The 26,809-nt window shown below is 44.1% G+C and overlaps 1 protein-coding gene across 4 annotated transcripts in view; it reads left to right on the top strand.

The window, feature by feature from the left end:
- Nucleotides 1-26,809, top strand: part of LOC146812806 (alpha-2-macroglobulin-like protein 1) — a 468,691-nt gene that overhangs the window by 86,631 nt on the left and 355,251 nt on the right. For all 4 annotated transcript variants that reach the window (XM_085619916.1, XM_085619915.1, XM_085619914.1 and 1 more), the window contains exon 7: nt 1,734-1,818. In XM_085619916.1, the coding sequence (XP_085476042.1) occupies nt 1,734-1,818 (85 nt within the window). The remainder of the gene's footprint in view (nt 1-1,733; nt 1,819-26,809) is intronic.

The following is a 26,809-nucleotide window of genomic DNA, read 5'->3' as shown; positions in this document are numbered from 1 at the left end:
AGTCAGAATAGAAAACGTAACTCGGTGATTGTGGTTGTCTGTACTAATAAAACTTTATCAATTCCAGAGGAGCCCTTCTTTTCAATCTGAGAGTAACAACAGATTGGGGAAAACACAAGGATCTAAACCTGTGCATTACAGTTTGCATGCAGCTCCCTGATGCCAGAAAACAGATCACTGTGCTATATTAAAAGGATTGTAACTTAGAAAATGGAAGTAACAAAATGACATCATTGTCAAAAGCAGTACCCCACTTACCTATGTACATAAAATATAAATCTTTGAGCTGTACGTTACATAATGTGCACATTAACCCTCAATGCTGCTTTATCAGTCAAAACTGTGAATGGACAAAACACAGAGGGGCATATTTACAAGAAAGTGGCGAAGCGTGTCGTTAAGCCAAGAAGGCTAATGACATGCTTCGTCACTTTAGAAACGCAGGGCTGCACCATATTTACGAGAATATGGTACATCCCCGCTTTTCCCCCTGCGCTGGCGCTAAATTAAGCTGCCTAGCATCAATGCAGGCACCCTTGCGTGCCTAGGTTGAGGGGAAGATTGTTTATGTGCAGGCAGGCCCCCCTTCATGCACATAAACAATCTTTAAATGCGATTCTTTTAACTTCTATGTGTGCTGCTTAATGCAGCACACATAGAAGTTGCAAAACTGCATTTTTTAAAATGATTGTTTATGTACAGGAAGGGGGACCTTCCTGCACATAAACAATCATTGGCGTTTTGCTGTTTCGGCAGCACACATGGAAACAACAAAAACGAGGAGAAATAAAGCATTTCTCCTCATTTCGCCTGTTTAAGACCAGGTTTTCCCTGGTCTTAATTTTGGCGCTGTCTCCTATTTATGCTGCTCATGTAAATAGGGGGCAGCGTCAAAGTCAATGGGTGTTGCGGTGGAACGCCCACCACAACACCAATTTCCTACCCCTTTCACGCTAAGAGGCCGATTCCGATGTCGGATGGACCAAACTCTGTCCGACATCAGACAGGAACTGGAACTGACCGACCCACTGTTGTTGGTTCCAGATCCGGTTGCAATCCTATACTTAACAATAGGAGCGTCCATTACGAACGGAATGTACGCTTGCATTGTTAAGTGCAGAGGTGCAGTTTACACCTGCACCCCGTGGCAGGCACCCTAAGGTGCCTGCCACGGGGTGCAGGGATCAACAGGGGGGCACCATAGGTGCCACCTAGGCCGTCATTCAGCGTCCTTGCACCCATGGGGGCCCTGCTGGGGGCCCCCAAAGACAATTTCCCACTGTCTTTCTGTATCGGAAAGGCCGGCACAAAAAGGCGGTGGAAAACTGCCATCGTACTCCCTCGGCCAGAAAGAGCCAACCTGGGGAGTACTGAAGGGTTTCCAGATGGTGTACGGACTCTCTGAGCCTGTCGGAAGCCATCCGGAAAACCGAGTTGGATTCTTTTCCAACCGAGCCCATCAGAATGGTTCGGTCGGAATGGAATCTGAATGGCACATTCCGATGCAGGCAGGAAGTCCTGCCCAGATTGGAATCGGCCCCATAGAGTATGGTATTTTACTCTTTATGAATTAGGACTCATATTGCTTAATATTTCTTACCCAAGATACACATTATGGAGCGGAAGCCTCCCTCCTCTAGAGGCACTGATTGGTGATAGGCTTAGAATGGACTGTGCAGCTTCTTGTTTAATTAATTCCGCCTTTTCAGCTTCTCATTCCTCTCTTCCCCCAGTTCACCAGCGGTTTGAAGTCACCTTTGTGGAGCCCTCCTTCATCTCCATCCGCGACACTGTCATCCGTATTCAAGTCTGCGGCAGGTATTGTACAGTAGAGGCACATCCCTACCATGACTTACTGTGTTTTATGCATGTATGTAATCTTAATTTGATACAATGCTGTGAGGCGTCCACTCTAATTCGGCCCATCTCATCTACACCTACGGAATATACTCCAAGGGGGTCTTGCCACAGTAAATTATGGGTGGACTACAGTATGCTTACCTTTTAATGCTATCATATTTTTCCTTTTCTATAATAATAATGATACAGGTTAAAATATCATTTAGTATTGGGACAATTTTTATTATGCTGTGTTATGCTTTTATTGCATTATTTACGTCACAGTGGAATGTAATTTTGATTATTTAATAATAATATTATAGTACTGTCTTTGGGTTTTTGGGGGTATTGGATGCGTAGTGTTTTTTTAAACTATAAATTAATGTTAGTTGATTACAATGTAATTAGTTAGTATCATTAATACATTTTTTTATGTTTAACACATTTTCTAAATATGTAAAAAAATGTTTGTTTAGGGTTGTGGGGTTTAGTGGTGTTTAAATTATATATATATTAATTAATATTAATGAGCCTCTCGCAATTTGCGAGCCCATTGGGAATGACAGCCCCTCCCAGGGATGATGGACTGCTGGGCTCAGCAGACCACCATGTTTGGGACTGCTTTGAAATAAAGCAATTTTTTAAAAAAAATGCAGCCCGTTTCCCTTAAAGGAAAACGGGATGCATTTAAAAAGAATTAAAATGAAACATTTTTGTTTCATTTTTTACGGGCAGGCAGTGGTCCCTGGGACCACTGCCTGCCCTTAAAAAATATTTTTGCATTAAAAAATATTTTTGCATGCATTTGCAAATGGGAAGGGGTCATCAGGGGACCCCTTCCCATTTGCGAATGCATTGCCACCTACTTGAAGTAGGTGATAATTGCGAGTTTTGCGACTGCAATTGCGGTCGAAAAAACATTAGTACATGGTTTTGAGACTCACTATTTGGAAGGGAACGCCCCTTCTAAATAGCGAGTTGCAAAACCTATTTAGCGAGTTGCAAATAAATTGTGACTCGCTAAACAGGCTTTGTGCATGGCCCATGATGTTTATGCATGCAAAAACGGGTCGTACATCTGGCCCAAAGTGTGTTGTGTTCATAGTGATGAAAAGCCTTCGAAATTGCAAACCACTTTCACTGTGCATATAAGCATTTCACATTTTAATGATTTTCAGACACCACTGTTCCTTAGTAGGCGCATCTTTTGATTTCCAGCGATGGAATATCAAGGACCGAGCAACTGACATGGCACTGCAGATACAATGTAGAACAGACCTTGCTAATGTGCTTGAACTGTGCGAGGATCCAAACATTACTATGGCTGCGTCCGGCCTAACTGAGACTCCAATGATGTTACTTAGCTCTTGAAATATCTTAACACAAAATCCATAAAGTGCTGAATGTGAAAACAATATATGACATATGAAGTCACCCCCCCCCCCCCCCCCCGGACAATCATTTGACACCCAAAACACTGATCTGGAACTGCCCTAAACATCCTATGGAGAGCATCAGGTGCATAATTTGCTAGTTATCTTGAGAGAAAAGCCATTTATTTGAAGTCGGCCGGCCTAATCCCCATATCAAAGATAATTTGACATCCACCTGGCATTATCCTACAATTTGTATTCCTATAGATTTCATCGAAAAACTCGAGGATCAATGATGAATTCCGATTCTGACGCACAACCCTATACCAGTTCACAAACCCAGCTGTTTGTTTTTTACTAACAACTTCATCACTATATAGGTCCCATCGTTTAGTTCACAAAGTAAGCTGCCAAAAAAACAAGCATTTGCAATGCAATAGGTCTCGCATTTGCTATATTTTTATTTATGTGTTTGATGTGTAGTTTAGTGGTTGTATGTGGTGTGTAGTGAAATGATATTAGTTGTATTAGAATGCTTGTTGTTGTAGTGGTGATGGATTAAGTGTTATGTAGTTTATTTGTGTAGAAGAATTATGTGGTATGGTGAATAGATAGTGGTAACAGCTGTAGAGAAGAGATAGAAAGGAAGAATGAGTGGTATATGTAGTTTGGAGGTAGTTGTTATTGATATTGAGAGACAGGATGAGAAATATTGTGTGAGAAAGAAGGAGTGTGTAGGTAATACTTGTTTAAAGAAGTATTTTTGTGTATTATAAGATAGATTAATAAAAGGATTAGTGTCAGACTTTTTTTTAGTGATGGTTTGAACAGAGTTGTGTATGCAACCGTGTTTAAAGATGTGTAGTTAAGTATTTTATTGATGTGAAGATATTGTATGGCATAGTGAGATAGATGGGTGATAGAGTAGTAGAGAAAGATAAAGGTGTAAGTGAAAGGGGTATTTAGAGGGACGGTGGAGTGTGAGAGGTGTATTAGTTATAGTGCGAGAAGATTTAGTAAGGTAGTATGCGTTAGTAGGTATTACAGAAAGGCGATAGGTAATGTGAAGGAGGAATGATATGGTGTAGTGGTATATGTTGGTCAGCATTCATTGATGTATTTTCCCAAATAGCTAAGTAGATGTAAATAAAAAGGTTTACCTCTTTTTTTTAGAAAATCTATTTTCTTTTGTGGACAAACATATAGCATTTAAAATGTGTCCCAAATTGTTTATTCTAATAGCCAAAATAGTACCGGTAGTATAAGCCTTAAAAGTTAAAATATGTAAAGTTGGCAATAGGGTGGAAAAGTTATATTGGGAAAAAATATCTGAGTGAATTTACTACCAGTGTGTGTATTAAAATTATTTTAAAAAAATGATGTATTATTTTTTATATAAACTGTGCAGAATTGGGCATGTAATCATTGGGGTTCTGTAAATTGTTTTGGTTCTGATAAATGTGTTTTTTAAGGGGTTACAATTTTGAATCCGAAAGTTCAGTTAAGAATATAAAACTGTGGGTGTAATGTGTATGGAACGTAGACCCAAAAGTGTGGCGAAAACATCCTTGGTGGGCTATATAATAATTCCAGTAGCACAGCGATGGTGCTTTTGAGTTTGGCAAAAAAAATTGTCAGAAGCTATTACATCTGTCCCATTAGCATATAGCAATTACCATGCGTAAAAAACTCTGTATCCTTGCAAGTTTCCCATGGACATTTCCACCTCTTAAGAAATATAAGTGGAAACCCCTCCAAAAAATCAGAGCACTTCCTACAAATAAGCATGCAGGTACTTGTGTGTGTGGATGAGAAGGTTTTCACAAGTGAGGCCTAATTGTGGGAAGTGCTCTGTGTGGAGTGGGTTCCAGTTATATGACTAAATAGATGGAGATATAAGTTGTAAAACTTTCAAGGGTATGGAGTGTTTTAAAATGGTAATTGCTATATGCGATAAACAATGAATTAACTTTAAGACCAAACGTGGGGTGTAAATGTATCCATGATAAACGTCTATAGGGGAGCAGCCGGTTACACCTTGCTTGCCCTTTGACACCCCTCGCTACTTCTTTTTACAGGATTCCTGGCTGAGGGAAAATAAAATAAGCAGGGGTTTTAAAAAGTTGTTTGTAAATTCCCATTTCATCCTCTCCATGTAGCTTAAGCAACTAATTGGAAGCCAAAAAAGGTACAAACGTTGCAAAAGAGTTAACCTAAGGACGTTTGGATAGGCTTTAGGATGGCTCAGTGACTTCATTGTGTTTGCCGCACAAAAATACCTTGCTACTTCTTATAGCAGGTTTCCTTGCTGAGGGAATTTAAAGTAAGCAGCAATTTTAAAAAGTTGTTTCTAGATACCCATGTTATCCTCTCCATGCAAATTAAGCAAATAATAGGAAGCCGATAAGGGGCAAACGTTGGAAAAGGAAGCTGCGATAGGCTTCGGCATGGCTCAGTGAGTTAATTGTGTTTGCAGCAAAAAAGAGTGTTTGTGGGTTAAAATCGCAAGCTCTGACAGGGCCTACTTAAAATGCCATCCTCCCTAAGTTACAAACCTTAGAACCATTAAAACTGCTGAAAAGTAATACATTTTATTTAACGTGCTTTGAATCAACAAATGTGGCATTAAGATCGCTTGTGCCCCACCTGCATGTAAAAGCAACATACATGTTGCTTCCAATGTCTACCGCTGAGACACTAACAAGTTATCCCAATATCCATTGTGGGTCTGACTCATTATGTCAGACTCAAAATGAACCATCACAGATGCAACAATTCTGGCTGTGTGTTTCACTCCAATAACTACAACAGCGTCCGCCAAGGGCCTCCCTGTTTAAAAGTGCACACAAGGGGTGTGTACAGACAGCATAAACAGCATAACTCGTATTCGGATGGCATTGTCTGTTCAATACAGTTTATTTTGTAAGGGCAGCACCATCTGTTTATTACACGTGGTCATTGCTATATGCAAAAACCTTGCATTAGTTTTAGTAAGGGCCTCTGGAATTATATAATTTTGTAGCTGTGGCTTATTCAGAATTTTTATGAACTGGGCACATTTGCCAGATAATCCATCAACTACCGCACAAACTGCAGATTTCATTAAAACGTCCGAAGCAGAAATATATTAAATGTTACTAAAAACAAAATTAATTCTGTTGAAGCATAGCGGACGGCCCTTTGACACATTCACTGGTAACTGGTCTATCGCTCTTGGATGTGTTTGTGTGTTAAAGTGGTAGTAATAACATAAAACCCTAGTTCAAACACTGCGAACATGTAAAAATGGAAAATCAATAAAGCAATACTATCACAAAATATGCCACATAACACCGCATAATTAGATGCTGTATAATCTGGTCCTCTCCGCTGATGCATAATTCCAGTGCCCCTGCTTATAGCTGCTATCCCTGTATAAACAGGTATGAACAAAGCACAATGCACTAGTACTACAGCGAGCAATCACCAAAGAAACCAGTCTGCTGCTCTGTAGGAAACAATTGGTTCCATCGGCACCTGGCAGGTGTAAAACATAAATAAGTGCAAAAAGTTTACCTCAGATCAGGTGCAAATTGAAAATGTTGTGTACACAATTTAAAACAAGCATTTGCAATGCAATAGGTCTCGCATTTGTGAAAGTTAGAGCTAATTGCGCTGTAAATTGTATTGTTTTTTTATTATGTTTTTTGTTTGTAGCGGAGAGAATGTATGTTGTTTGTAGCGGAATTATGTGGTTTGAATTTGAATTGTTAGTTGTGGAATTGTGTGGTGTGTAGTGTATTTATGTATTTTTGAAATATATGGAATGGTGAATAGATAGGGGTGAGAGTTGTATAAAATAGATAGAAAGTAAGATTGAGAGTGATAGGTAGTTTGTGTATGAAGTGGTGAATGAACTGTAGATAGAGTAGTAGAAAGAGTATGTGAGAAAGAGAGAATGAATGGGAGAGAAGGTTAAAGGGGCATAAGGACTCTGCACTTATATACGCAGAAGACACCGAAAGAGGAGGAGGAGAGTTGCGGTTTGGATTTTTTGAAAACTTATAGTAAAGAAACTGTGCTGAAAGGCCTGAAGTGAACCAATATGAGAAATGCTGGATCACTGTGTGCATGTTCAGTGGAATTATGTGGATAGTGAATATGTGGACTTATGTGTAGTGGCATTGTGTGTCGTGTAGTGGCATGTAATGAGTGGAATTATGTGGCGTGGTGTTGAATTACGTGATATGATGCAGAGTTCTGTGGTGTGGACTGGATGCATGTGGTGTGTAGTGGAATTTTGGGCTGTAGAATGGAATTGTGTGAAATTGAATTGTGTTACGTGGAATTGTGTGACATTGAGTGAAATTATGTTGAGCAGAATTATGTGGCATGGTGTGGAGTGTATTTATGTGGAGTGTTGCTATGTGTCATGGAGTAGATTTATGTGAAATGTAATTATGTGGTATGGAGTGGAGTGTAATTATGTTGTGTGGTATGGAATTGTGTGGCATTGAATTGTGTGGTGTGGCATTGGGTGGATTTGTGAGGCATGGGGTGAAATTATGTTGAATGTGAACATGGGGCACATTGCAGAGCTGAATTTTGTTGAGAGTAATTATGTGTTTTGGAGCCGAGTTGATATATGTGGAGTGTAATTATGTGGCATGAAGTGTAATTATGTATTTTGGAGTGTAATTATGTGCTGTGGAATTATTTGCAGTTGAACTGTGTTGTGTGGAGTGTAATACAATTATGTTGCATGGAGTGGTATTATGTGAAGTGGAAATATGTGGCATGGAGTGGAGTGAAAATTTGTGGAGTTCAATTTGATAGATTATCATTATGGGGCATGTAGTGGAGTGATGTGGAGTTGAATCGAGTGGTGTGAAATTATGAGCTATTAGTAACTATGTGGTATTACCAAGTAACAGGCAGGTTGCAAAATGATGCATAGTTTGTACCCACTATTTGAGACCTGCCTCTACCTTCATCAGTCCCCTAATCCTTGTTTCTCATAGAAAGAAAATGGTCATTTTATACACATTGCTTTCCCTCAGTTGTCAGTCTTGTAAGTGCTTGGACAGTGGCAGTATTAAGTGCATTCCAGCATCAGCCAGTGTGGTTTCAGGTGCCTGGTAGGTAATCCTGACTCAGTAACTGAAACTCTGATGGCATTTATGTTTTTTGAAGTTGTATAAAGTTCTGCAAACCACCCTGAGGCAGCCTCGGAGCACTCTAGGATAAGATGCAAGGCATGGTATGGTTGCAGACTATTGCAAGAAAAGTAGACGCCTGGAGTAGCACCCCAGGGGTTAACAGTCCAGCACCTCTGGGCAAATATCTATTAAGCCGGGAGGGGTGGGGGGCAAAACTTTGCTCAGACCTTTGCTTTCTGCGCTATGGTTTCTGAAGGTTTACTTTCCACCTCACATTCCAAATTATGGGAAAAGTAAACAGGAATATGTATTGAACTGAAACAGCACACGGTGCTGGCGTCCAATCAGATGCCATGGCTACTGTTATGCAACAATTAACCCACACACCACACTGAGTCATAGTACAAGCAGTTTTAGGGCTGCCGGACAGGCAACAAAAGGCCATTGTCGCTCACCGTCAAAGTACCTGAAACAAAAAACACAAACTATAGAAAACAAATGAACGATTGAAAAATCTAGGCAAGGAGTGAAAGGCGTATACTTTTACCTAAAATGTGCTCTGGACAGCGACGAGTTCAATCCCAATAACTTCTCTAATGCATTTAGTTATTCAGAGATTATAAATTGATCGTTAACATTAACTCCTAATTCTCACACTCAATTATTTACGATCGCTCACCCCTAGAGAGTGTTTTCCATGAAGAATATTCACATTATACACAATCATGCCAAAGACATAGTAGCTATTGTTTTTACCTCTAGAAGATTCATTCCTCTCAAGCTGAAAAGCACTTATTTCAACAGCGAAAGGATCGTAAACGTGTCCAACCCGAGAGGGGTTTTGTTTTTCCCAGTCCTATCCAAATTAGGGTGGGGCTTTTCGAATTACTTTTAGGGGGAGGCTGCGCTGCTCCTGCAGCTCCCCCCGAATCCTAGATCCTTTTGCTGGTGACTCCATTCTCCTGAGGCCACCAGAAAGCCAAAACGAGTATTTTTTATGAAAATAAATGCCAGCAAGCCCCGCATGGCATTATGGGTGCTCCTTGCACTCTGGCATGAATTTTAGAGTGGCGGTTCTCCAGCTGCACTGGGGAGAGTCTCGTCCCATTCTTATTTGTTGCAACTGCGGACTCCACAGCCTACGAGTCAGAAACGGTTCCTATTGCTGTTTAATACAAAGCTTTTGCGTGCCATTATCGCGCGTGAAAACATACATTGTATGCGGCAAAGCTCAATCTCTGGATTTAATGATTGCTCTTGCCAAATCCCTTTGGTTTAAAAAAACATAAGAGCCAATCGGAGTATCTTTCTGTCCTATAGCACTGGGGAAACCTTATGGGTAAACCTTAACAGTGACAATAACAACAAGGAAAAGGTGCAGTAACACAGGCTGTTACTAGGTGTCCCTGTGGGTGCAGTGCCTTATGTTCATAATAGAGGTTTGTTTATAACCCCACAGGGACACCTAGTAACAGCCTGTGGTAATGCACCCTTTGCTTGCTTTGTGGATGGGGGAGACAGCGCCGAAGCCGAAGGAGTTGTATGCGTAGGAACATACATTTAGTAATAGCGAAAGATAATTGCGTTTGAGAAAATGAGAGACAAGGCTGATGGCAGCAGTGGGATGTCAGGAGGGCTGCGGTATGCTTTTGCCTGACAGATCCGGTATTCTGGTAATTGGCAATGTCTTTCTATGTAATAAAAGTGCACCGCAGTCATCCTCATGAGCTGCCTGCAGCCGTGTTACCGAGAACTCTGCAATCACGAAGTCTGTCTGCTCAGGTGTTTGTGCGTTAGTGCGCTAAATTCTTTTGGGTCAGGGTGCTTTGACTTAGAGCAAGGGGGAAGCTGCAGGTAGTTGGACGGACACACACGAACATCTTGTGCTGCAGTCATTATGTTCTCGGATAGAACACCGTTCATCGGGCAATAATCATGACCAAGACTCAAAGTGGGGTAAAAGGCCGCTTTATTGGACAGGTAGGCAAAGATCAGGTCCTAATCAAACATAATCCGAACTAACAACCCCCGCCCCTAAGCAATATCCCCGTACAACTACCACCCCACCTTGCTCGGCCTAATCCTCCTCCCAAAAACCCCTAACTCCATCTCCTGCCTAACTCTTGCCTCCAATTTCTCTCCCTTGCTTTCCTCTGTCCGAAGCTATCCCTAACGCCCCCAAACTTTCCTGCCTGTCTTGATCTCCTCCAACTCTGCCACCTGTCCAAGCGACAACCTCCCAGACAAAGCGTTACCCATGACGCTTTTTTTTTTTTTTTTTTTTTCTTTTTCTTTTTTCTCCCCTCCTTCTCTTTTCTCTCTCCCTTTCCCCTTTCTCTCTTTTGGGTGGGGAGGGTGGGACAAAATTCGTCGTCCTTCCTGTCATACACTCCAGGCGCCCACACAGAATGTTCTGGAATGCTTGGCTCGCGCTACCTAACGCGGACCAATCAGCGTTGCCTACCTGCCTCGGCCATACCATGTGCCCGAAGCTGCCCGGGGGTGCACACTCTGCGAGTGGCGCCCCCAGGAGCCCTCATCGGGCAATAATCATGACCAAGACTCAAAGTGGGGTAAAAGGCCGCTTTATTGGACAGGTAGGCAAAGATCAGGTCCTAATCAAACATAATCCGAACTAACACCCCCCGCCCCTAAGCAATATCCCCGTACAACTACCACCCCACCTTGCTCGGCCTAATCCTCCTCCCAAAAACCCCTAACTCCATCTCCTGCCTAACTCTTGCCTCCAATTTCTCTCCCTTGCTTTCCTCTGTCCGAAGCTATCCCTAACGCCCCCAAACTTTCCTGCCTGTCTTGATCTCCTCCAACTCTGCCACCAGGAAAAACCCTTCCTCAGGTGTTTTTCCTGTCCCCCCCCCGCTCAAAATTCTCACTTGACCACATTTTAAAATGGCAAATGTATTCAAAACAATCCAAAGTATACCTGAGCCCCCAGCCGCTATAGCTGGGAAAACATTTATTACGAGAAAACTCAACAAGCACCATGTGAAAAAACAGAAGAACATATATATATAAGTAAATATAAACATATATATATATATATATATATATATATATATATATATATATATGTATATACATATACATACTGTCGCCAAACAGTGAAAAATGATAGAAAAATTTTCTTAACCAGAAAAACTACCACCATCCACTAAGGCTGGGCGGCGTAAGCACCCAGAAAAAACTGCAATAAATACAGAGATTCATGAAATAATCCTATGGGAGGGAGGGAAAAGAAAGAGAGAGGGGGGGAAGGGGGGTGGGCGAGGGGGAAGGAGAAATGGGAGACGATAATTGACTATATTGGAACTAGAAAAATTTCTCCTTTTAAAAAACAGTTAAGTATTGCATAAACTGAAAAAACAGATGCTGCCGCTTCAACAGCATAACTCAACACCATGTTTTTGCGTTCAAAATCTTCAAAATCATTTCTCGTATATTCAGAATATAAATCTCATTGCCAATGAAAGATAAGTGTACACCATCATGCCTGAAAAATTGATAGTCATCTTTGGTTATCTCACTATGCACAAGCCAATGAATATTATTAAGGATACAGAAACGCTGCATGCCGCGGTTGACTTTTTTCCACGCTCGTTCCATGGCAGTAAATCTGTCTGCCCCTCTCCAAACCCTGCGAGGCATTAAAGCAGTCAAAACCAGCTGTGCATTAGGCCAAGTGTTCAAAAAGAGTTCCAAGTCAGTTTTCATTTCCATTAAAAGACCCAAACCTGACAACTGTACCAAATCGTTCTCCCCCAGGTGCAAAATTATCACATCAGGTTTGTTGTTTGCAGATAACTCGCTCATCAAAGGTAAAAACTGCCCCCATCTCATGCCACTTTTTCCCCACCAGCAGAGCAGCACTTCCTCTGAAGAGAAACCCAAATTTTTTCCAAAGTGCCGTTTTTCGGCTTGTTTAGCTGCCCATTTGATGAAAGAATGACCGACCATCCAGACTCTTGGCTGACGTTTTTCCAAGTTGGCAGCCCAACCTAAAATGAAAAAACAATTAATATTCTGCGACATTAACTGTCCTGATCTAACTGTCTAATGTAGCGGAGGCAGCAATCAGATGACCAGCGTCCCAATTTTTTGACATCATTAATAGCAAAACCCCAGCGAACTGCTTCCGATGCTGCCCCAATACGAAAAGAATGGGTACCAAAACTGGTTGGATCTTTGCCCAATCTTGACAAAGCCTTTCGCAAAACAGACAACAATTGAAAAGCAGTTAGCTGTGACCCATTCCGATGCCTAAAAATAAACTTTGAACTTGCCCCGCCTACTGACAAAAAATCTAGCCAAGCTTGCACAGGACATAACAAGCCACCCACCTCCTGTAGTATTATTTTAGCACCCCTGCCCATTTGGTCTGTTTTAGAGTATTGAAGAAAAATCTCTATGCCAGATTGCCGCAAGGATATGTTTTCCTTTGGTATGTCGCTGCTCGCTACACTTCCTAACAACTCCGAAACTCTAAAAGCCCCAAAAAAGAGCCAGACCATGCACAATTTGAATAGTCGGAATTCAAAAACAGAAAAACAAACTTCTTGTAATACAGTGACTATTCTATGCAACAATTGCAGGGATATAGGATCTCTCCTGTATGCACCTCTCTTTTTTGTCTTAGCCCAACCCTGAAGAATTCTTCTTCCCATCTCGCCTGCTGACGGTTCGTAGCCCCAGAAATTTTTTCCGTAAAATGAAATACCGGCTAACTTACCGGCTATAGTGGTGGAAGAAATGCCTTTACTGATATTGAGCGTAATGAAATGCACCACATCCTTTCGTCGCTGCTCTAACCCCAACCCATCAAAACTCCTACATGCAGCACCTGAGTCAAGAAACTCCAGCCAAGCTCTCCTGTAAGCCAGCTTTGTACTCTTTGCTAAAGAGAGCTCGATGAGATGGTACACATTCACACCACCAGATTCCATATCTCGTCGGGTATTGGAGTCTTCCGCCTGTCTGCTCCTGGCGCCAAGCCACGGAATCTCTCCCACTGAAATCGAGATAGGGCATCCGCGATGTTATTTGAGATACCGGAAATGTGCCTTACTTTGAAAATAATGTTATGTTTAAGACAGCCTAACATGAACATCTGCAACAATTTCAACAAAGGCTTATCTTTAGGTTTCTGACTGTTGATCAAATCGACCACTGTTTTATTGTCAACGTTGAATAAGACTGTCCTGTTGGCCAATTTCTTTCCCCAAACAGTTAGAGCCACTATTAAAGGAAAAAATTCCAGGAAGGCTATGCTCTTCTTTTGGGTGACCCAACTAGCCGGCCATCGTTCGGCACACCATTTTCCCTCCCAGAAAAGGCCAAAACCATTGGCTCCAGAAGCATCGGAAAAGAGTTGCATTTCCCAGTTAAAATCTTCTTCTAGAGACCAGATTGTTATGCCATTGAAATCTGCCAGAAAAATCGACCAAACCTCAAAATCTGCTCGCATCTGAGCCGTTACTCTAACCCTGTGGTGGGGGAGCTTCAGGCCTGACATGGAGAAACCCAAACGCCTGCAAAAGGATCTGCCTGCACGAATAACCTTGCATGCAAAATTTAGGTGGCCTAATAAGCTTTGGGCTTCCCTCAACGTTAGTTTCGCTGCTGAGCATGCGTGGTCCAAAAGTTTAGATATTTCTTGAATCTTTTTCCGAGGTAATCTGGCCTGCATTTCAGAGGTATCAATTTCAATGCCCAAATATGTAAGGCAACAAGCGGGGCCCTCTGTTTTATCCTCAGCTAAGGGTACCCCCAAATCATGAGCCAGCCTTTCAAACTCGTGTATAGCTTTTTTGCATTGCTGAGAATTGGCTGAGCCTATGAACAAAAAATCATCTAGGTAATGTGTTACCCCGGTGTGTCCTGTGATAAAAGAAAAACACCACTGAAGAAAGGAGCTAAAGGCTTCAAATAATCTGCATGATATGGCGCAACCCATAGGAAGGGATTTGTCAACAAAGAAACTTCCCTCAAAAAAGATTCCCAGCAAAGAAAAATCAGAGGGATGAACTGGCAGGAGTCTAAAGGCTGATTTGATGTCGCATTTTGCTAACTGCGAATGCTCCCCTGACCTCCTGATCATCTTAAAAGCTGAATCTATAGTTGAGAATTGCACCATAGCATCGTCCCTGGATATAAAATCATTGATGGAGCCACCTGAAGGCCACGAAAGATGCTGAATCATTCTGAACTCTCCAGCAGTCTTTTTTGGAACAACGCCCAGAGGTGACACAATGAGATCATCCAGGGGCCATGAATCAAAAGGCCCTGCCATCCTTCCCTCCCGGACCTCCGTCATCAATTTCTCTCTTACCACCTGTGGGAAAGCATTGGCGGATTTTAAATTCAGGGCGAATCGGCGACAGCGTGGGCCTTGATAACCTAACTTGAAGCCCTCCTTAAAGCCCCATGCTAACAGCGCTGCCTCTTGAGAGTTGGGGTAAAAACGTAACCAATTACATAGGTTGTCCACCTTGATTGGCGTAGAAGCCCTTGTTTCCAGACTGGAACGAGAAACCTCTGCCCCTATTTTGAAAACTGTTTCCCCAGTTCGCCTGCTCTCCAAAACACTGCAAGACTGCGTGCCTGCCTCCGCACTTTGAGCACTCATGCTTGTACTTGCAGGGGTTCCTAGTACAGAAACCTTTGTTAAAATTCCAGCATGCCCCGGAAATGGCTGACTGCTGCTTGTTCCCATTACCCACCCCCCCCAGGGTGGGTCTATTCTGAAAGGGCCGATAAGCAACAGCTAGACCGCTAGCCGTGTGCATGGAAGGGGGGGGCCGCTGAGGATACATCCATTGTACCGGGAGCTCATTATCAACCTCCCCCCATGGTTTATCCGGCATTAACACTAGTCTAGCCCTAAATTCCTCATCATAATGCAACCACGAGTATCCCCCGAATTCTGAGGCCGCCTTCCTGATTGTATCGAGGTATTTAAAAAGGGACACTGATCTATCCGGGAATTTCTCGCAGTAAACACTGGCAAATATAAGGAAGGCAGAGGTCCAAGTATCTATGTTTGTGGGTACCCTGGGCCTTCTAGACAACTCCCATGCTTCTTCTTTTGAACCCTCCTTTGCCTGAATTTCCCTGTGAAGCAGTTTAAAAACGTCAACAAAATCCCCCCTCCATATCTTATCCTTAGTGGACTTATTCAAATGTGCTCCCAGGGGCATGGAAAAACCCATATATGGTAAACGTTTGAATTTTGATGCAGATTTGTCATCTGACTCTGGTTTTTGCTTATCCTCTGAACTCACCGTACCTTTGGGGTTGTTAACCGAAGGCTGCTCTTCGCCGCCACCCTGTGCATTTTTCCCCACATTGATCGCAAAATTGTGCTGAAAATCAGTAGCCACTCCCTTATCGACCCTTGTACGTTTTGGAGGCAAAAGCGCATGCACCTCACCTGACTGATTTTGCCCTTGTTCCTCGGTCGTTGATCTGTTCGTTGCTCCCCTACGATGCCTTGGAATGGATCTGCACTGGGTGCCCTCGCTTAATGCGTTCTGCGAAAAATAAAATCTAGACAAATCTTTAGTAGAACCCCCCCCTTTTGCAGTTTCCCAAACCTGTTGATGACCTTCTCGTAGATTTGCCCCCTCCAAAATTTCCCCTTCCTCCACAGAATCGTTGTCATCCATAATTTGCTCGGAAACTACCACCCCTTTCTTGCTTGCATTCCCGTCCCTACCACTGCAACTTGGCTGCGCCCCATCTCCTATACCCCCATCAAACTCCCTCCAATTCACAGCCTTCTTAAAAATTGCAGCTCTTGAGTGGTCCAGCGGTGTGGGAAAATTCGTTGACAAATCTCCCTCCTCCATACTTCTGGCGTTGCAGGACGTGTGAAGCCTGATATTAGCGTTTCTACTGCCCTTTCTTGTGTCCGGCAGTGGTTTGCCCACGTTGGACTGCGAGCCGCTTGAACTCGCAGCAAAAGATGAACCCCTGTGACTGAGTTTCAGCAACCTATCTTTGTCCTTAATTTCTTGAGGTATCCAAACCCATTGCCCCAACTGACCAGACTGTGGAGCGTTCGTGAATTGCATGAAATCACTTATACCATGAAATTCTGACTGAGAAGGGGCAGGCATGTCCTTCATAAAAAACACCTCAGGCTCCCCCCCGGTACCAAAAATTGGCCTAGGCAATGGAGAAAGTGCAATTTGCTCTATATGGGATTTGTGCCCCCCCGGGATGGTGTCGCCTTGACTACTGGCAATAACCGGCAACAAATCCCTGTCCCGTGAGGACACTTCTGATATCTTATCCTCCTTTCCCCTATTCACTGCAACAACATTAGTGCCACTACCTTGCTTACAATTGTGCTCCTTTAAAACAGGCCTATTCACATTTTGGCCACTTGGTGGAGCCCTTGCAACATTCTCTTTACCCAGCGAGCCCTTCGTTCTAACTCCGGCTCGTTTTGTAATCATATCTCTCCCCACATGAGCCTGAGAGGACCTTGCCCGAGTGCGTGCGCGGCCCCTCCCCCTCCTTAAAAACATGACTGGGGCAGGAGCAGAGGCTGACCTGTGAGGCGGCTGACGAGGAGGGGGTGAGTTTTGCTTCAAAGCGCTCGAGACGCTTCCCACCACTTCAGGTGAACCCTCGCTGGAAATGCATGCGGCGACAGCGGCGGAAACGCCTTTTGAAGCCTGCCGCCCCCGCTGTTCTAACCCAACCCACGCCTCACTGAGCACACCAGGAATCAACAAATCCTCCCTGCCTGCCTCGTATAGCACCCGCAGCGCCTCCTTCACTGAAGCGGATGACTCCATTTCATAAAACGATTTAATTAATTACCCTCACGAGCGCCTCACACGACCCACCACAAAATTCGTCGTCCTTCCTGTCATACACTCCAGGCGCCCACACAGAATGTTCTGGAATGCTTGGCTCGCGCTACCTAACGCGGACCAATCAGCGTTGCCTACCTGCCTCGGCCATACCATGTGCCCGAAGCTGCCCGGGGGTGCACACTCTGCGAGTGGCGCCCCCAGGAGCCCTCATTCCGTAGCTGGACTCCGGAGCATGTATCACACAACACAAGCCCACTTTATCAACCCACAACAGGCATGTGGGAAGCGTGAGTGAAGGGTCCCTTTTATTAATTTAAAAAAACAACGCTTTAATTGCGGAGGAGTGGAAAAACAAAGAAACAATTAACAGCGCGGCGCTATTAAGGAGCACCGTACTCATTATGTATGCAAATAAGTATGTTATGCTGCAACTCAGCATGCTGGGCTGCAAAAAACGCAAAAGAAAGTTCACCTTAACACACATAAAGCACAAAAGCGGACGAAAACAGTAGTTAGGCTCTGCTGCTTCCGGACTACACAGAAGAAAACGGAAGTGACGTATCGGACCACCAGCCAACAATAAGCGAGATAAGGAGAGCAATGCCAGATTTAACCAATGGCAAGTGAAAAAACAAAAAGAAGCCAATGGATGGAGTTTCACCACTAATACTAATTACTTAATGCCTCGTAGAGGCAGCGCATGCGCTGCTCTATGCGAGACCTAAAAATATATATATATATGTTTACCAACCTTTCTCCTGCCTAGCTATAAGAAAGGGTAGTGGAAAAAATGTGTTACAACAAGGTTACATTAAAATAAAAGTGTCAAATGCAACCATGGTTAATGCACGATATACAGAAAGTCCTGCATGTAACATAGGATATTTCCCCCCCCCTCCAAATAACACTGGAATATTGTTAAAAAATGTAATTAACACAGCGCATACAGTTAGTGCTACATTTTAACGGAATAAGTATTTATTATGCTAGATATACAATAGTACTTAGGGTAAAAAAAATTACCAAAACAAAATGTAAAAAAATACAGCAGATATCACCTCAATTTGCTTTATGCACTGCATAAACCTAACGCTTTTTTGTGAAAAAGTGTGGTTACAATAATATTTTGAGCACTACTTACTGTATAAAAATGTACCAAAGTAAATCTTAACTTTTCCCCCACTTGTTTACCATTTCTATAAATATACTACCTTTAATTAATGTGTGTTTACGCAAAAAAGTTCCAGATACTCTAACAAGGATTTTTGTCATCACCTTTAGAGAGCTTTTGTTGGGAGAAATAGTCAATTAGCAAAGCAAGAAGAGTAATTTAGAAGAAGATGGTAAACACTGTTGTAAATCTCCCAACCTGTATAGATTGTTTTCATCCTTGTTTGAAGCATGTGTGCATTTTATTGCACCGTAACCATGTGTCTGTGAAAGTAACAACCAATTAAACACATGCATGCAGGGGGGGGTTGGATGTTGGAGGGTGGAGAAGGGTGACAGAGGAAAACCGTGGTTAAGGCACAAAGTGCACCAAGTTCTATATATGTCTTACTATCATTGCTCTAGGGCCAATATGCTAAGGTTACAAATCTTTAAATGACAACGACAGTAAAATTGCAACACAAAAACTGTGCAGCAGCGACATGAATTTGTTTCCACAGTTCCCTGGATGCTACCCCCACTCGTCCTCTGTACACTTTTGCAGAGGTCTAAGAGACAAGCATATGTGGCACTATAAGTGCTTGAAATAGTAAAATAGAAGTGCACGTACTCTGTACCAGAGTACCTGCTTGTTTCTGAGAAGTGCCGGTACTCTCCAATTAAAAGTATTACGGGCCTCATTTATGAGAAGAGACGCATTGCTGCGTGAAAGCAGCGATGCGTCACTTCTCAGTGCGCCCTCATAGCGACATGATGGATGCGTCATAATTATAGTATGACGCATCATGTCGCAAGGAGTTACAGATACGTCAGTATTTCTGACGTATCTGTAGGCGCAAAAGTGACGCATTGCTGGAGTGTGTCAGAAAAGTGATGCAACTCCAGCAATGTTTCCTTTCACATGGGACAAGCCCCATGAGAGAGGGCCTGCGTCAGTCTTACGCCTGCCATGAGGCAGGTGTAAGATATTGACGCATTTGCGTCCTAGAAGTGGCACAGTGAAATCTCGTAGATTTCACTGGGTCACTTCTACGAGGCTTACTCACGTGGGAACTCCCCCCTTGAATACATTATACCTGGCGCAGGTATAATGTGACGCAGGGGTTTACAAAGTAACGCATCTAGGTAGATGCGTCACTTTGTAAATATGTGCAACGAGGCACATTTTTTACACCACTGGTGCGTCACAAAAAGTGACGCACAAGTGGTGCAAAAGTGACGCAAGGGCTCATAAATAAGCCCCTACATTTCTCTTGAGACCGTTCCTTAGAATGATACAATTCTGCATATTTTGTTGATCACTGCTCCCTAGTACTGCATCTTTTATGCACGGAAAGAAGTTAATTTGTAAAAAGTTACTCGTACACCCAGATGTAGCAGGTCTCAGTTGCCGTCTGGAAACAATAAATATCGTTTGCTTTAGTGAAAGGCTCTAGCAACATAACGGGCAGCTAAACGCACATGCCATTTTTAGGTCTCGGGACCATCCGGTCTGCCGAAGGCAGAACCGGAAGTCGAGAGATTTAATGTTTTGGAGAAGAGGGGCTTGAACCCGCCCCTCTTCTCCCCTGTTCTCCATTGGCTGGCCTCTTCAATGCTGGCCAGCCATTGGAGAAGAGGTCCGATTATGCCCCGTCCTTTTCGGATCGGGGGCGTGTTTTTTGCAGAAAGTCTAATTATCTCCTCCAGCCAATGGCTGGAGGAGATAACAGCAAAACACGCCCCCGAATCAGAAAAGGACGCTGCGTTTCTCCGAGGCATTTCTGCTCTGCCTCGGAGAAAGGCGGTGGTGTCTTCCGGTGCCCTCGGCTTGTTCCTCTTTACTTGCGTGAAGGAAGAAGGACAGCCTGGTGCGCCGGTGAGGAATCTGCCAGACAAAAAGCAATCATCGGGTTTTAGGGCTAAATAATTGGCGGTATCATCTCGCCCTCTCCGGCGTCACTAGATCCCCCCCTAAAGGGCAGCGTTATACTTCCCATACTGTCTGTCAGGTAGGCCCGTAAGGTTTACACGTGTTTGCCCCAGCATGCGCCGGAGACGTGTTGCCCTCCTCCTGGTTGACCCCCCCAGACACCCCTGCACTGGGACTGCTGGGGCACCCCTTCTCTGTGCTCCTACCTACCTGTGGGAACCTACCTCAACCGCGCCTAGGCGAGTGCATCACAACTCCTGGTCATAAATCTGACCCCAAACATCAGCGCACATTCACGTGATGCCTCCCACTCGCAAGCACCTGTCGAAAGGGACCCGGCACACACCCTGGTGCCTGAAACCACAGCTTACTGCCCGGGAACAGGAATCCAGGCACAGGGGCCCCTCTTATGTCCAGGGTGGTCACTGCGCCTGGTCTGCGCTGGCGCAAGTGAACCGATTCCAGGGGTGCGCACTGTCTGCGCAAATCGTTCACTGTGAGCTGCACCCCATATAACTCTTTATACTCTAAGTACACGTGGGTGTGTTTGTAGACACACAACCACAATGTCACTAGAACACTGGGACATGAGTACGGATACTTGCGCGTACCCGTTGCACAAATAATGCACTCGGAAAGGAAATAAGATTTTCATGTGTGATTCTGGCAGAGAATCGGTGATCGCGTGAGCAGACCTGCTGTGGTCATACTGGCGCCCCCCAGAGGCGCAGAGGCACGCAGGGTGACGTCATGCTCGCCAAGATGGCGCGTCCACAGCTGCCCCATATTGGGGAACGCACTAGTGGCGAGAGTGAATCTTTCCCGCTGGTCAGGGGCAGTGCTGGAGGGACAAGCAGTGCTCCCTCTGATGTGGCCTCCTTTCTTGGCAGGGAGAAGGGCAGGAGATGTGAGATAGATAGGTCTTTGATGAGGGGGGAGGAGCTGGAAGGGGGGGTCCATAGATGCCACTCACATTCCAAGAGACACTTCGTCACTGCTCCTCGTTAAGAGCTGCTTTCAAGCCTTGCTCGCAGTCGCAGGGTTCGGCAAGTCTCGTTCGGGAGGCAGATCCTTTTCCTGCCTTGCCCCCCGCCCAGGAAAAAGCAAGCCCCCATTCCATATACGTCAGCGCGCGGACCACTGTACATTTAGCAAACTCCTTCTAACGTCACTATATTTGGCCTAACTCAGTCTGTCTGTCAGTTTATAAGCTGCGCCGAGACACCCCTCTGGTGGTGATTTGCGCGCATTACACATTAAATTATTAATATAACAATGTGTCTGGGGAGAAGATGAGCCCTGTGTTTACATGTTTTAAGGGCCCCTCAGAGAGCCACTGGTATCCTTCCACAGAGACAGTCAGAGGGCCACGTATCGGCTGCTCTGACCACTGCCACCCCGCACATAGCCCAGTCCAGGACACAGGGGACAGGCTCCCGAGGGATATCCCACAACCCACTGCGCTCCCTACCCAGGCCCACTGCGAGGGGCTTATAAACCCCAATAATGTGGGGTAGTCTGTTTTTCTTCAGTGTTCTTTTTTTGTTTGACATACTTGCTGTTTTTGAGCCACAAAAAATTACCCTTGAAATTATCTCAAAAGACCCATCAACGCGGCCACTCCCGCCCCCGCAAGTCTAGACATAACATTTGGATGCGGCCCACCTTCCAAACACTTTTTTTGGTGAGAGAGGAGGGCAGAGGGACTCAGAGCAAAAACGTTTGAAGAGCTGTGTGTTAGACAGCATGTGGCCCTCAAGCACCTCCTTGAGTAAGCCTCGACTGCTGGGTCATAGCTACAACTGAAGAGGCTGGGGGAGGGGGTAGGGGCAAGACGAACCCCTGGGCTACAGGGATCAAGATATCTCTAAATCATGTCTGAAGGGTTGAGGGAAATGAAGACTCCAGCAGTACGTACTCTTGTCACTCACAGTCCCTCTGCTGACACCATGCTTGCTCTTTGGCAGTTCGGTCTCCGTATCCTCATTTCTCAAGGGGGGACCTTCACTCCAGGGCCGAGCGCCAGCTTGAAGCCAGCATGCCTCTGACACTTAGTGTGATCTTGGACAGGCTGGAGGGCCCCTCCGTTGAGAGGACTTTACCCGGTGGCGACCACTGGATGGGTTAACACCCAAGAAGAGGAACAAGCATTTACAATGCAACGGTCTCGGCATTGTTAAAGTTAGAGCTATTGGCATTGCTCATGACAATGCCGTTTCTTTAAATGTTTTAAAAACAAAAACATAAACAAAAATAATGTCATGAGCAATGCCAATAGCTCTAACTTTACCAATGCTGAGACCATTGCATTGTAAATGCTTGTTTGCTTTCCTGATTAGGTTACCACTACAGACATGCCCCTGAAGAATGCTCTGGAGAAATATTTAAAGGTCAAAAGGCTTCCTTTGTTAAATATAAATCCTAATAATGCCCGTTGGTTCTCAAAATAAAAACACTGTCCGTTCAACACAAAAAAAGCCTTTTTAGCCAAGGAGCTGCAAACACATTATGCATTTAAAACTACAAATTGTTCACAAACACAGTCCGTTGCCAAACACAAAACAAAATAAAAGCTGTTTCAGACGGTGGCGGCCGCTTGAGTGGGTGCTCAGCCCTGAGCCAGGCAACGCCTTTCTGAGGAAAAAGAGGGGAGTTGGTCGGGACGAAAAACCAGAGAGGTGTGGTCATGGGCTGCAGAGATTTAGCTGCCAGCCTGAAATGCCTGACTCTAGGTTGTGGTGTTTACAGGGTAACAAAAATATCCCAAAAATGTCCAGCAGCCTCGGCCTCTCATTAACCACATTCCACAGAGACAGCACAGCCCAAACCATTAGCAGAACTCCCCTGTCCCGGCAGCGGAGCATAACAGCTGGTCTTTTCCGGCTTGAGAGGAGGTGGGAGGAAAGAATGCTGCAAAAAAATGCAAGCTGCTACAGGCCTGGAGCACCCACAGTGTATCACCAGCAGGGCAGGAAAAAAAAGTAATAAAATAGTCCCCCTACTAACAGATAAAGACAACCAAGTGTACTGATACTGTACTTAGTCCCTGCTGCCTGGGAAGAACAAAGAGTAAAAGGAGGGACAAAGAGGCAGGACTGGCCATTAGCAAGCAAGGATTTTTAAAGGACACTGAAACAAACAAATCAAAAGCAGGGGGATGGCTTTTTCGCCCACAGAGAAGTATACTAAAGTATACAGGAGGCCGTAAGCTTACGCTCAACCTAAAAACTAGATATCTGTATAAAATAAAAAAAGAGGGGCCTAACCTCTTCTCCAAACTATAATACAATCTCCGCCCTAATGTTCTGCCTTTGACTGGTAATAAGATCGCCGACTGCAAAAAAACCCTTGGCATTCCAGCGTTCCAAAATAGATTTTGGGATAAACCAGTGCCATACATTTACAGTCCTTCAACAACACAAAGGAACACTATGTGACCTAAAAATTGTGTATTGCGAAAGGAGCACTTTATATCTAGTCTTTTTCGGAAGCTTTCCAGTGTTCAAAAAAGGTGGCAGATATATTTCTACTTATTTCAACATCTCAATCAATAAACAAGTATTAAAAAAATTCCATGAGTAATTCAGACAATGTAATCTAAAAAGGATGCCTAAAATTAATATTGTAAATGGGCTAAGGCTAGTCCTCCCTGATCCATATTTAATTGCAAAATTGGAAGCTGCCACATTCATTAATAAAAGCTCTGTTTTTGAGTGTTTAATTTTATAGCCCCTCTGCCTCCACAGAGGTATATTTTTGGCTTTCATTTAAAGCTCCTTAAATATTAGCCTTTTCAGCTTTCAAATACAAGATGATATACTCAGTGAAACGTTTTATTTTCGCCATCCCTCTAGTGGCGGGGCCATTGAAGCCTTTTTCGATACCTAATAGCCAAAGTCTCAATAAAAAAAATTAAAAAGCTTTGGGGACATTGAGCAACCCTGACGATTGCTTCTTTTAATTATTACTGAATTAATTATGAATTAATTATTATCCTAGCTTCCGCATCTTTATATATGTTCTGAAGCATTCACACTAATCGGCCAGGAAAAACAAGTATAGCACGAATAAAAAAAAAAACCTTCCAGTTCATCAATATAGTCTTTTTTGACTCATTGTTTGAGAAAAAATCAATCGCCTGGATCAGGAAGTTGGTATTGCAACAATTAACCTACATGGTAATAAGCCGTTCTTGCCTTTATTAATTTTTTTTTGTACAACTGGTGGCATTTGTGTGGCCAATACTTTAATAAGTAATTTATAGTCAGAGGTTAAGAGACTTATTGGTCGATAAGAGTTCATGCTAAAAATGTTTTTCTCTTTTTTTTTTAAAGTAACTACTATTGATTCTTGAAACAGCGAGGAATTTCAATTCCTTCTCTAATTTGGTTAAATAAATCAGTTCGAAATGGTAGGAATTTGGCCGGAAATTCCTTATCTACTTCAGTAGGGATGCCATCATTCCCACATGCATTTGCATTAGCCTCATCTTTTAGGGATTTTGTTATCCCGGCCCGAGCGCTTCAGACTGGCCCCATAGTTGGATTGGCATAGAGAGGCGGCGCCCGGCCGGTTGTGACGGCAGCCTGAGTCCTGAGCTGGGAGGTGCTGCGAATGGTGTAGCTAGTCCCTGGGAGTCAGCGGACGGCCCCATAACTGCAAGAGGCAGCCTAGACCCTGCAGAACGCCATACTCCATACACTCTAGTGAGTCATGGAGGTGCGGGGGTGGCCAAGGCAATAAGGCCTTTATGGACGTGGCAGCCCTGGGGGGTTAAAACAAATGGGACAGTGAAGTGAAGTGAGCATATACCAACAGCCTCCAACATACACCCACTCTGGAGAATAGAGCATGTCCTTGTGGTTACTCTAAGCACGTATGCTGATTGGGCCTCACACAACTACACATCTGAGACCTGATGGTGATGTGAATACAGGCACACTGCAGGTTCTTTTGCACTGTAGCCCTCTTAAGGGCATAATCACTTCCGCAATGCGGACCTAAACAGCAGTGTTGGTGTGGGAAACAGCATTTACAACGCTGCTGTTACCACGCAGGTAGGTAACAACGCAGTCATTACAACAACTGCGTTGTTACCACGCGTGGCTTTACAACGCAAGTCGTTTCTACGACTTGCGCTAGGTGGCGTGCAACACCAGGGAATGTGTTGGATTTTAAGTACAACACATTTCCTGCTGTTGCGCTAAATGGAGTAGGAATAGTAATTTATACTATTCCTAATTCCAGCGCCCCATCTAGCGCAAGTCGTAGAAACGACTTGCGATGTAAAGCCATGCGTGGTAACAACGCGGTCATTGTAGCGACCGTTTTGTAACCTACTAGGTAGTAATAGCTAGCGTCGTAACGTCATACATTCGTTCATTGACCCCGTAGCCCCCTTAAGGGCAGAATCACTCCAGCAATGTGGGACACCCAAACAGCTGTGTTGGTGCTGAAATGAGGGGACTCCAGATATTAGCATTCCACACGCATCTCCTGCCAGAAGACAGCCAGGCAGCGTTCATTGGGCCCTTAGCCCCCTTAAGGGCAGAATCATTTAACGTGAATAGTTACTTCCACTATAAGGGTGAAGTTCAGTGAAACAAAACACCCCTATGACATGCTGAATTGTGGATCTAGCCCCACTGTACTAATGTCTTAAGTATAGGCAAGGGTATTTAATGGTCTGTTAATAGAAACATAGAAACAGAGTATTTCTACTTGGGGTGGGTGATAAATTCAGCTCCACCAGCAGATTTGGCAGAGTTTTGTCCACTCTGCGTTACACATGTAGCATGGAGTTCCGGTCAAATTGCGCCAATCGTCGCGTGGCAGAGTTTTTCCCGCACGTGGTTTGCCAATGGTAAGTTGGTGAGCTTGACCAAGAATTGGCATCCCATATTGCGATTTGGGTTCTGGAAGGGCACCCTGCAAGATTTCCCAAATGTTGGCGGTTGCAACCATTCACAGTGAGAAATCTGCTGCTCGAGTAGAAAATCTACACAAGCGGCAGCAAAAACACCCTCCACACACCACTAAAAATCAGAGTGACCAGTCGATTTCTGCCCATTCACGGAACTCTGCAGAATCTTGCAGAGTTTTCATGTAACTCTGCGGAATTCCATTTGGATGAAACTTCGCAAGTTCTGCCCACCCCCAGTTTCTACCTTGTCTGCAGTCCAATAAAGTACATTTATTTGTGGCATGCCATAACACAGACTCTAAGACTTTAATATGCTACATAATCAAACGGGACCAGAACCAGAACCCAGTATGAGAGATATAGGTGAAGTTATATTATTGCATGTCTAAGGTTTGCAAGCCAGACGCATGCTTGAGCCGATACAACTGATAACCGCAGGATACATTCCCTCATTGTTTGATCAAAAAGGGCGGGGAAGTGGACAAGGTGGGAAAAGGAAGTGTGGCTTTCCTGAGTCTGAGGGGGCGAGAAGGTGAGCTCTGTCAATGACTCCAGGTGAAGAATTTACACCAAGGGCAGGATGGAAAGCCAAGAGCAAACAAGGTCTTTAA

The sequence above is a fragment of the Triturus cristatus genome, chromosome 7 (genome assembly GCF_964204655.1).
Source record: "Triturus cristatus chromosome 7, aTriCri1.1, whole genome shotgun sequence".
Classification (NCBI taxonomy): domain Eukaryota; kingdom Metazoa; phylum Chordata; class Amphibia; order Caudata; family Salamandridae; genus Triturus; species Triturus cristatus.
The sequence above is the reverse complement of the archived record's forward strand: the minus strand, read 5'-3'. Positions and strand labels throughout refer to the sequence as shown.